The sequence below is a fragment of the Phoca vitulina genome, unplaced genomic scaffold, assembly GCF_004348235.1.
Source record: "Phoca vitulina isolate PV1807 unplaced genomic scaffold, GSC_HSeal_1.0 scaffold10, whole genome shotgun sequence".
Lineage (NCBI taxonomy): Eukaryota > Metazoa > Chordata > Mammalia > Carnivora > Phocidae > Phoca > Phoca vitulina.
In genome coordinates, this window is record NW_022589713.1 from 46508332 (window position 1) to 46520760 (window position 12429).

The 12429-nt window shown below is 48.7% G+C and overlaps 1 protein-coding gene across 2 annotated transcripts in view; it reads right to left on the reverse strand.

The window, feature by feature from the left end:
• ITGA9 (integrin subunit alpha 9) overlaps positions 1-12429 on the reverse strand; it is a 330110-nt gene that overhangs the window by 265299 nt on the left and 52382 nt on the right. For both annotated transcript variants that reach the window (XM_032408998.1, XM_032408999.1), the window contains exons 8-11: positions 11485-11553; positions 6808-6945; positions 4147-4252; positions 2872-2966 (exon numbers count right to left, since the gene is read on the reverse strand). In XM_032408998.1, coding sequence (XP_032264889.1) covers positions 2872-2966; positions 4147-4252; positions 6808-6945; positions 11485-11553 — 408 coding nt within the window. The remainder of the gene's footprint in view (positions 1-2871; positions 2967-4146; positions 4253-6807; positions 6946-11484; positions 11554-12429) is intronic.

Here is a 12429-nt window from a genome sequence, read left to right on the forward strand (position 1 = left end):
TCGGAACCAGGTTTACAGATAGTCAGGGGCTCACTTTGGACTTTCTTTCTGTATCCTTTTCCATACTGAGTCATCCTGCAGAGAAGTCATGAGCGTGCGGAGAGGGAGTTTCCATAGGATCTACAGATGGAGACACCAGGGAACAACCCCTCCCCCCCAGCACCTCCCAGGAGCCCATCACTGCAAATAACCTTCCACTTGGCATCTTCAGTTAAGCCATCCACCAGGAAATGTGCAAGCCTCACAGTACAAATCAGAGCACCGTAGCAAACACTAAAGAAATGTTTCTTGCTAACAGGCAGAGCTCCACATCCCACATGGCTCTGTCTAAACAAACATGTATGTATGTCTATTTCTTAAAAGTCCCATTTTGAGGCATTTCTAAGCTCTGCTGTGGCTGGGACAAGGGGGAAGAGTGAAGGGGTGGTCCATTTGGGGGTGGCGATGCAGGCTTAAGTTATCCCACAGACATCTGCAGGCCATTAGGCCATAAAGCCAGGAAGATAAGTCTGCTCAGTGCTAATAACCCTAAATGAAAACCAGGAGCCTTGGAAAAACTCCGCTTGCCCAGGTTTACAGGCAGTGTCCTTACAGCAGGAGAAAGATCACAGGGGCCGCCATGACATGCCCAGGGGGTTCTCAAATGGAGAAAGGCACACAAGGATCTTAAAATCAACACTCTTCATGATGAACTCAAGAAAGAGGAATGAGTTAAAGAGTAATGTGGACGAACTTCAGCCCTGATCTCACAATTTATCCGGCAGAAATAATACCAGTCTGGGCCAAAGAAAAGCAACTCCTTTGCCCAGAGCTGTTTCTGATTTCTTCTTCTGGTTCACCCGCACAATGCCCGCTCTGTCCAGACCCCAGCCCTGAAGAATCTGTCGTTAAAGGATTATTTTTTTCCTTTTAAATCACTGACCTTATCATATACATATCACCAGCTTGGAAAAGTATAAACATAGTTGTTTCTTTCTTTCTTTCTTTTTTTTTAAAGCGCCCCAAACCACTTCTCTTTGTCAAAGCTAACGAGCCCACCGGCATGCTGACAGAGGCAGGACGCACCCAGCTGCTGATCCCTGCTTCCTACTAGAGACACTCCATGCTAACCACAAAATCTGTACTGCAGTTCTCTGCGGGGATTCCACCCAGCAACAAAACAAAACACTGGAGGGCCGCGGGAGGAGGGGAAGCGGGGGTCTCTGACAGGTTGCCTCTCTGTGTGATTTGCTTCCAAGGTCCGGGAACAAGCTTCCAGGAGGATGCGTGGAAAGTGACCCCGGCAGCTGCTGGAGGACCGGGCTCCCTGGATGACTTCCTGCTTGTCACATCGTGAAGAGGGTCCCTAACTCAGACCACAGCAGCCCTCCTGATGCGGATGTGGCCCCCAACCTGTGCCCAAAGCCCTCTTCCTCCTGCCACATCGGCTGAGTCACCTAAGAGCTTACTGTCACCATTATTCATTTCTAATGAGAAGAAGATGGTCCCGGTAGACCCATGCCCCTTCGAGTATGTGGGCTTCAGAGCAAAGTAAGTTTCCATACTTCTAAGTTTTCCAGCTGAGCCTCCCTGGGTGTTCCTTCCTCCAATGTGGAGTTGAGGACGTGGTTACAATAAAAGGTTGGGAGTCAGAAGGGGAAAGTTTCAGGGGCCATACTGCCACTTACTAGCCAGAGACCTTGGGCAAGCCGAGTCCCCTCCCTGGGCAGGAGGCACCTCATAAAGACAAGGCGGATAATAAAGTCACCATCTCACAGGAGTAGCACAAGGACTAAAGAAAAGAGGGCAGAGTGGTCCCCCCCTCTCTGCCCTCTGCCTCGTGAGGGAGTCACTGAGCTGGGCTGGCCCCAGCAGAGAGGGCGCGGGAAGCTGGCCACTAACGAACCCTCAACCTCTAATCAGTTCACTTGTATCTGCTGCAAGAAGAACAATTATGAATGCATGAATTGAACTTACATTTACGTACTGGCTCTTAAAATCCACTTGTAAAGTCTCTTTCTTACCTAGAGACTTCAATACATGAACAGGTTTGGACACTTTCCTAATACTTCATTTTAGAGAACAATTCTAGAACATTTTACAAGAACACAACTCAGTTGAGAGTTCTGTTTCCTTAGAGATACCAAGATATGAGGCCAGCTTCTTCGTGATGAGAAATAGAAGCATGGGTAGGAAGTGATAAGCACATAAGCGCTCAACAGATCAATATTTGCTGACTGGAAATTTCTCAACTTGTGTTGAATCCCTTTCTGTCACTGACCCACTCACTGGGAGAATGACACAGGCCTGTGCCACTCCAGACAGAGACATCCACAAATAGCCTGATGATGCTTCTGTCAAGAGAGTGACTTCCTTTTTTCCCATGGGCTGGGCTTGAGACCATCAGCAAGATTGAACACCAAGCTGATATGGCAAAAAACAAAACTCACCACTTCCACGTTCCCAAGTCTGGAGCTCAAGGCCAGAGCTTTGACCAGCTCCTCACTGCAACACCAATTACAACAATCAGCACTGTGGAAGCTTTCAGGCCCCTCCTCCGTGGACCATTTTCTCTCTAAATTACATTTTACAACATATTCCTTTGCCCTGCACAGATGGTTGACAAAGGAGTAACTAAAAAAAGAAAACCTCTTCTTCTTCAAGAAATAACTCTGAATGTGGGTAAGGGTGTGGATATAATCTTCCACAGGCAGAATGCTTCCCTGACGGTGAGCAATGGTCTCTGTCTTTCACTGGAGGGCGGGAAGGTTGAACATAGAGACCATGTTGTGTTTTCCTCTGTACTCCAGGGTGTGGTACAGACTAAAGGGTCCCTATGTGTTTGTCAGATGAATGTATGGACAGTTACCATGTCGTTCTCACTGCAATTACCATTGAGTACTGAGGGACGATCCCGCCAGCGTCGCCATGATAGATATAGACGGTCCCGGAGAAGTCGTCTTCCTTGGGTGCGCCAATGGCCACATCTGAGGGGAGAAAAACAGCTATGGGTTCGAGAGCCATATGGAGTAATATAAGGAGTTTTCCTAATTCCTGCCATCAGCTGGGTCCCTCCATACCAGAAATTTCTTGGTCGTTGGTTGTTCAGGCATTAAGCTAGACACACAATCTCTTAGCAGGGAAAAAAAGGGCTGGGGGTAGAAAGAAAATTATTGAAGCTGAGAAGGGTTTCGGTTCCAGAAGACTTCCTACCTCATCCTCACAGAAAAAAATCATTGACCCATCCAATAAAAGAAAGGCAAATATAAACCACCCACCCGAATTTCTGTCAGGGGAATTCTGTCAACTATGGTTATTGCACAACTGAGAAAGACCACTCTGTTCCTGGAGAAGGGACTTAAATAAAATGGCATTCACTTCCCAAAAAAACATCGTTACCCTCACAAACTGACAGCCCCTGGAACAAAGCCGAGATCTTCCTGACTTTATTCCCTTTGCTTCTAACAAAAGTCATGTGTTTGCAGAAGTGAGGTCAAGGGTGAGGGGCACGTTCTCACACGACCTCAAGCCGGGATTCTCTCTGGCCAGGGGTGTGAGGGTTTCAAAGGAGCCTGGATGTCTGGCCTGAGGCAAGAGCTGCCCCCCAGCCTGCCCTCCACCTCAGCTGTCCCCCTAGTGATGTGGCTCCCACAGGTCCTGATGTCCATCTGCTGCGTATACAGTAAGTGGAGGGGGCACTGAACAGACCAGAGCGAGGAGCCAAGAGACTGGGAAGGAATCTGCAGTCTAGACGGAACTTGGCATCAGGTACACACAGCCCTACCCTCTCAGCAGGGGCATATTCAAGTCCATCCCCATGCTGTCCCTCTCGGGGCTGAGACTAAGTCCCTCCTCACTCATTGTACTAACCACGTGGTAGAGCCTTAGAGGCTCAGACACGAGGAAGCCCGTTCAAACACATCTGCAACAAGAAGCCCCAGTGGCCCAGCCCTAGGTTCCCTCACATGGTAGCCATGACCTCGGGGCTGCTGAGAAGGTACCACGTGGAAGCAGAAGCGCAGTGGGCTCAGAGCCCAGCCCTGAGTGTCTGCACAGAGAACATCTTCTCTAAGGGCACCCCTCCCTGCAGGGGCCTTCCAAGCGGGAGGCAAATCCAGGAGCACCTCATGCCAGGGCGAAGCCAGAGGGTGGTGCGAGCTCACTGACCTGGGAACCCGTCATCATCAAGGTCGCCCAGGCTGGCGATGCTCTCCCCAAAGTGTGCATTGTAGGCGCCATCACCACTCAGGGCCAGCTGCTCCTCGAGGGCTCCCTGGGAAACAGGATGGAGGAAAAAATGGAAAACAAAACAAAACCAGAACCAAAACAACCCCCAATAAAACCAAAGCTCCGAATGCCACCCTGGGAGCACACCCATTGACAGGAAACACCTGGGCAGAATCACGGGCACCCAAGCTTCTCTCTCCTGGTGGCAAAATGAGTCCCTTTCACCTGTGCAGCAGGAGGGTCTCCCACAGCCTGAGATGCCTTTTAGAGGGAAGAGGATTCTCAGGTTGGCCAATGACTCCACCTCTCCCTTGTCCTGACACTCCACAAACCTACCCACCTACATACCTGTCGCCACAAAATCCTCTTAGCTGCCCTTACCTTTTGTTCCCCAAAGCTGTTTTACGTGGGCATGCATATTTCTACTTTTTCTTTCCTGTCCCATTTAATACAAGTTTATAAAGCTGCTTTGCAAGGTGCGTGTGATCAGTAATCTTGACAGAGTCATGGTTCAGAAAACCCAACACCAGCGTTCTTGGCCAGGGAAGGGGTGGGGACACACACACCTGTGCCCGTTATCGTGGGGCTCAGATTTGGATTTCTTGAGCAAACACCACCCAACAGAGGGAAGGGGTCAATGGTGTATGGTGGAAGTAAAAGCCATCTGAGGATACCCATTCTACCCCAAATCACTGACATGTCAGTATCAGAGTATTAAAATACAATCTAAGATTTTGAGGCATAAGAATGTCAAAACCTGCCCCAGTGTAGAGGTACTCTGGACCCACTGCACACCCACAAGCCATCCCAGGGAGTGTCTGGCTTTAGATTGGACCTTATGATTCTCCCCATTTTATAGATGAGGAAACTGAGCCACTAATTTTAAGCTATTTGTCCACATCACACAGGCTAGTAAGTGGAAAAAAAACAAGGTCCAGGTCCATCTATCTCCAAAGTCACCATGTTTCCACTCCTCTGCACCACTTCATCATCATCAACCAGACAGGGTGAAGCCCAAAAGATATAATGTCCAGGTACTCAGGGTAGCCACATGGCATTAGGATACATTGGTTGGAGGTTGGAGTGTGTGGGCACAATGTGTCTGGGGGAATTATCCTGCTCCAAGATTCCACACCCTGATTTAGACACACTGTCGAGCTATTGCACTGGTCTCCTTACTACCTGACAAGTTCATACCTACACGAATGTTTCATTCTCCTACAAATATAGTAGCCGGCGGCCACTGAATGTAGCTGTTCTCATCTCCATATGACTACCTCATTTCTCCCCACACCTGCCTGGCCCTCTTCCTGGAATTTCAATGGGGATGCAAGTGCCAGGCATCACTGCAACAGGTCCCAGGAAGTACGTTCGTTCCCAGGTTTTAGATCCACTTTCTCAAAGAGTTTGCAAGCATCCAAGAAAGCCCAAGGCTCTAACATTCCCTGACTTCTCTTCAAATGGCTTCCTTTCTTTGTGACATCTGCCCACCTATAGTTAAACACCACTGCCCCCTCCAATTGAATGAGTTATCCAACTAGGATAACTAGCATCTTCGTCACTGCTTAAAAGTACACTTTTTTTTTAACTAGAAAGTATTACATTCTTGCTCTTTGGATAAAGATAAAACTAAAAATCTACCCAAGCCTTTCCACCCACAAAGATCTGTTATGAACATTCTCTACGTATTTTGTATATTTTTAAAGGTTCTTTGTATAGGCAGTTTTTATCCTGCTTTTCACTGATTACCTTGTAAGCATTTTCTTATGTTCGGTGACAAAATTGATGCATTTAACTCTCTTGTTGGACATTCTTAATTCTAGATGCTGAAAAGATTGTGCTTTCTCATCGGTTTCCCGCCCCACTGATGCATTGCTCCCGTCCCTGTCCCCCCAGCCCTCTACTCTGCTGCAGAGAGGCAGAAGCATCCCTCTGATGCCATCACACCCCTTCCACGGTTCTGCAGGGTAAGGGACATCGTGATCACGGCCCTTGGCCACTGCACTGGCCCCCACCCAACCCCCAGAACTAAGTGGTCCTGCTGCCCCAGGCCTCAACCCGCCTGCCCAGCTGCTAGCCCACCCCTGCCTGTCTGCCTAGCTCCTAGTCCTTCAAGATTCTCCCCAGCCACTGTGCCCTCTAGGAGGCTGCTCGGCTGCCCTGGGCTCATGTGCACATACTTCCAGGGAGCCAGCACAACTCCCAGGAAGCCAGCTGGCCTGGTTCAAATTCTAGCCCACCGCTGCTGGCTGTGTGCCGCGGGCCTCGTTTTTTATCTGAAAAATGGAGACCCCTGATACTCTGTGCACATTACATGGAAATCATTTATAAAAAACAGGCGGAATAGTTTCAGGTACAGAATAAACACTCAAAATCAAACACGTTACGATTTTTCTCAATCCCTGTATGTCTGCAGTGATAACACCGTGTCTGGCTTTCCATTAATGGAATATTGAGGTTTCTGAAGGTAGGAAGCAAGTCTTTTCACCTCCTCTGGGTCATGGGGCCCAGCGCACGGCCCAGCAGTGTGCTTGGTCACTCCTCGCTGGACAGATGTCCCTCTCCCACACCCATCCACCTGGTGCCCAGCAGTGTACTCACATTTCCTCTGTTGATGTAGATGGTGACCTGCCCCTCATCCCTGATCTCAGAGAACATGGGGGCCCCCACAAGCAGGTCAGAGAGGCCGTCCGCGTTCAGGTCAACTGCACATAAGGAGGAGCCGAAGTAAGAGCCCATCTGCAACCAAGTCGAGTTGCAACAAAGCGTTCAGTGTCTGCCCTCACACAGGAGGCCCTCGCTTTCCTCTAGCCCACTGCTTTAGAAACTCTTGCCCCCAAACCCCTCAGAGGTTGTGATGGCTGTGCTGCCCCATAAGCCAGAAGGCCTGGGCCAGTGGTGAAATGCCTGACTTCCCTGGCTCCCAGCAGCGATGCTGGGCCCCCGTCCACATGAGACCGAAGCTAACTGGCTCAGAGTCTCCCTCCTTGGAGCCCTACCAAGGGGAAAACAAGTGGACCAATTCCAGGAGAATAAGGTATGGTTTTTAAAAATGCAAGCTGGGGTTACAAAACAGGTTACAACCATAGTAAAAGAGCCTCCTATAACAGACATTTGACAGGGCTAACCAAGTAGGAATATGAAATTTCATAACACAAGGCAAGCATGAAAAGAAATGCTACATGGGGAAATAGATTACCCTCTCCCGGGCCTGCGCAGAGCTAAAGCCAACCAGAAAGGCCTGAACTCAAGTGACAGAAGGTACAGCTCCTAAGATCATGTAATGGATAAGGGAGCACAGCCAGGTTCCACTGGCTCTTCTTGAATCAGAGCTTAATCCAATGCCTATTATCGTAAACCAGGGGTCTCAAACCCAAATGGCAATGGGATCCAGGCAGGGGAGAGAAGAGGTATAAGAAAAAACAAGTAACACTGCAAGTATGCTCACAGGTGGTAAGTGACGCCTGGCTTCAGTGTCTAACAGGCAATAGGGACTGGTAGGGCCTGTGGCAAGCTGGGGCCCACACAGCCAGCTACCAGAGCCGCTCCTACCCAGCGGCAGTCAACTGCTGCCATGAGGGAGGCTGACCCAGAGAAGATCAACCTTCCCATTTTTCAAGAGAAGCCAAAATTCTAAAATTTTATTTGAGGTGCCTCTTTCTAAAATGCAGGGCAACTCGTTCATAATAAAAAAGAAGAAACAAACATAGTGGGCAGGCCAAACAAAAAGTTTTATGGGCTGCATCCTTCCCAAAGGCTGCCAGTTTGCAACCTCTGTTGGAAAGAAAAAAAAAAGACCATTCTTTTAAAATAAATGTTTTCAGATAAAAGAGTTGTGGTTCTGCTGATGGGAACAAGCGTTTTCTTTCGGAGCTGGAGTTTGCTGGCAGCTGCCCCAGGGAGTGAGAGAGCAGTGGAGGGCACTCCGGTCCATTTCCTGCAGTGAACCCGGGGACAGGAGCCCCTCCCCAGTCCCATGCCACTTGTGCTCAACCCACCCCGCCCTGCCAACACCCATTCCCAAAGGAGAAGGGTGTAGGCAACGCTTGGATTCACAGCAGAGACCAAGTTGCCAGTCACTAATTCAGTGGCCTTGCCGATCTATCTGGACTTTAGTAAAACAAACAAACAAACAAGCTGGTGAGACCCACACAAGGCCCTGAGGACCAAAGTTGCTGGCTGTTCTCTCTGGCTGAGCCCCAGGGGAACTATTTGTTTCAGCCCAATGTGCTATTTAACTTGGCATCTTCATTGGTGTTCAATCAGAAATCCCTGAACGTCAAGTTTCCTATCTAAGTTTTGACATACAAACACTTCAGATACCCTATTAACGCAATAAAACTCCTATATGTGGCAAGGACATGCTTTGTGTGGGGGGGGGGGGGGGGGGGCGGTGTTCCTTGATCAGAGTTCTCCCATCAGCCTGGAAATGCAGGGACCTGTGACTATATTAACATCTGGATTGTGCACATATTGATGATTTCTTAGATGTACTATATGAAGGATGTCAACCACTAAAAACTGGAACTTTGGGGTTTTGTTGTTTTGTTTTTCTTATGGTAAGGCCAGGAGACAGGACTACCCGAACAAATTCTGGCCAAACAAAAGCAGAAGTGGACCAGTGGTCGACTGAGTCAGAACCTTCCCCTATGTGTGTGGCTCCAGACACAGGGGTAAAGCTACAGGCATCCTTTGAAAGCCTGGGGTCATGTCCTTTCCCTTTGAAATAATGCAGAAGTCAGAGAGGCTAGAATTTCCCATTTCTTCTTGCAAAAAGCAGAATAAGATGTATACAGAAAGTAATAGTCTTTTTTAAAATCAGAGCACTGATGATGGGAGTAAAGCTAGAAGCCAGAGACACAGGAGGGCAAGAGTGAGTGACACAAGGAAGGAATGACTCTAGCTAGGATGGTGCAAAGTGAGGAAGTGGCGTGGTCACAGAGCTGGTGGGTGAAACACCTGGCCCTCCAGTCCCCTCCCGGGGAGGCCCAACACCTCACAAGGACATTCAAGCAGATACGCAAGCCAGTCTGCCCTGGGACTCCACGTCGTGAAATCCTCAGGAAGTGTGCACAAGTGGCTTCTCAAATGTTTACTTCTCCCTCCACCCACTCTTTTTTTTTTCTTTAAGATTTTATTCATTTGAGAGAGAGAGAGAGAGACAGAGAGAGCACAAGCAAGGAAGCAGGGGGAGCGGCAGAGGGAGAGGAAGAAGCAGACTCCCTGCCAAGCTGGGAGCCCGACATAGGGCTTGATCCCAGGACCTGGAGATCATGGCCTGAGCCAAAGGCAGATGCTTAACCATCTGAGCCACCCAGGCGCCCACCTCTTACATCTGTTGCCCCAAACCTGACTGCAACCTGTCACAGATGGGTGGCTGTGTAAGTTGTCATCTGCCCTGGGAGGTTTTTGAGAAGGAGGGGGCACAATTATAGGCTGTTAATTACGCCAGATTGACCGGCATTAACTGGGCCTGCCCTGGGCACAGGCAGCTGGGCGGGGGGAGTGGGGGGGGACAGATAAAGGCAGCAGGCGAGGAGACACACAGGTGGAAATGAATATGAAGAAACTCTGAAAACTGAGTGACAGGTGTGCTCCTTCTCCACACATCACTTCAGAGTCTTTAAACAGTAGTTACATGAGGTGATGGATGTGAGTTCACCATATATGCATGGACCAAATCATCACATTGAACACCTTAAGCTCACCCAATGCTATATGTTAATTATATCTCAATAAAGCTGGGTCGGGGGGGTGGGGGAGACTCCTTTCATTTTGTGCTGTCAAACCCAGGTATGTTTGAAGGGGAGGGGGTAGGGGTCTGGGTTTCCCAGAGTAGACACACTCACCCATTTATTATTTTTTTGTAAGAAAGACCTAAGATGTTAGGCTTAAGAGCATTCACACCCTCCTTGCTCTAGGGCTCTATCACAAATGGTGCTGTGTTATTTCTTGTCTGTCAGGGGTGCTTGGAAAACCTTTTTTGTAGAATTGCTCACAGTCCTTTTCCAGTGTGGCTGCTCTGGGGTTTTGGAAATGTTAAAATAACACAGGCCAGTGCAGTTCCCAGGGGAATGCAGAGCTGTTCTCAGGGAAAACTTCGCAAACCTCATTTGGTGATGCATTTTTTTATTGAAAAGATTACGACAATTCTCTACTAAGTACACACATTAAGGTTGTTAAAATTGAAAAAAATAATTCTACTTGTGAGTGGGATTTGGTGAAATGAGAATATGCACCATCAGAACAGTGTGTAATGGTGCCAGGCTTTTGTAGAGCAGGTCTAACGCCCGGCAGGACCTGAACTGGGCTGGGGCACGTGGCCTACCCACAAAGAAAACAACTGTTTTCTCCCCTTTTCTTAGGGTGATGGTAGGTAAAACCACCTTCCACATTCTCCCATCTCCTGGAATCTCCCTCCCAAGTCCCAGAGTCCTGTGCTTCTTCCCAGAGCTCACTAAGGCCTCCACACCAAGGCAAGCCTCCAAATTACCCCTGGCCTCCCAGCCTAAATGTGTGTCCCCAGAGAGCAGCCAATCTCCCTAAAGGATCCTGCTGGTCTGAGCCACGCTAAGGTGTGCAGGACTAACAAGCCCATGAAAAATGTGGCTTATTAACCCAGGGACTCTCTACCTACCTTCATCTCAGACTATGGCGCAGCCTAATGGAAACGGAGAGAGCATTAGGGCCAGGACAAAGACAAGACAATGCATGCAGATAAACCTTGGCTGGGACTAATTCCAAGGCAGCCATCCCAAGCTATTTCTATTTCAAGGTTCTTGAATGGGGGGCTCAGGATGACAGGAGGAGGGGCAGCGCTGGGCCAGAGACGCAGGGAGAGTGAGAGCCATTTGCCTGCATGCCTACTCAGTTAGATGTCATGGGTTTGCTACCATACTTAACTGTGTCTGATCTCTCTGGGGTGTTGATGTGTAGGTATAAGAGAAAGGCAGATGGAAGGTCAGAGAGGTAAAAAAAGGCAAACACACAGCAAGTTGTAATTCCGATGACTATCTGAACTATGGAAATCCTTTTTGAACTCTGTGATGTAACTTGGTTGTGTCCAAACTCATCTTGCTACCTGTGTCCTACAATGAGCATGAATTCCACAATCCATAGGTTACACACAATGCTGGGGAGGTTAAGGCAACTGCATGCAGGGCCGCCATACAAACTTAGGGCATAGGTAGGGCCTCTACACTGATTTTCTAAAAAGTGAACCGGTTCCCACAGGATGACATCTCACAAGCAAAAAGACACCAGTACCCAGAATCTCACCTTTTTACCTGATGCCTGAAAAATCTTAATTAAGGTGCCTGATCTTCGATCAGCTCTAAAAATATAAACCTATGGAAGGAAAAAAAAAAATCTAGTTAAGATAGAAGCCATGACCAAAGATATTAACCAGCATCCTCCTGAGAGTCCTACTTAAATTAAGGCCAATCAGGCACATGGCAGGTGTACTTAAGCTGGCTGATGAGGTTCCCTGCACTTTACCAACTCTGCAAAAACTAGTGTCCTTCAATCCCGAGGCACCATGCATCTCTACCACAAAGAGGATCACTGATGTAGAACTTCCCAAATGGCAGGACTACGGAAGTTCTTTTCCAAGTTGCATCTTATAGGAATAGCGTCCCATGAGAACCAGGGTAGGGAACCCTCCCGTGGGGTAAAAAGCCGCCACCCTAGTGAGAATGTGTTTGTGCCCTGACACCAGAAAAGAATAATCCTTCAGGCCAGAGGTCTAGTCTAGGGTCCCCGGGAATGGGACAGTCGGCAACTTTGTCAACTACGACCAGTTTCCCCAGCACCTCTCACATGATCCAACTGAAAGAAGCATTTTGTGGTTAGCTGAATCCAGGATTCTCTGTCTGGTTCTATCAGTTATAAATACTGTTCTCATCCTAAGACCTGGCTGTCTTAAGACTATCACAAGCATCTGCAGAGAACCCAATGCAATCAGATCAAAGTTTGTGTAGCTGGTGAGAAAAGGAAGCACTGAGGCGTCTGCACGGCTGTGAGCTGGGAGGCAGGCGCTGTTACCAACGCTACAGAGAAGCCTGGTCACACGCACGCAGCTTCTTTCCTGGATGACATTATCAGAGTGGGGACAGCTCTCGGTGCTTCTTCCCTCTACCATGTAGAGGAATTCATGTGACCCTGAAGGACCCACCTCTTTCCTAACGTTATCAGAGTTCATCTGCATGCCTCCCCTGGCTCAGT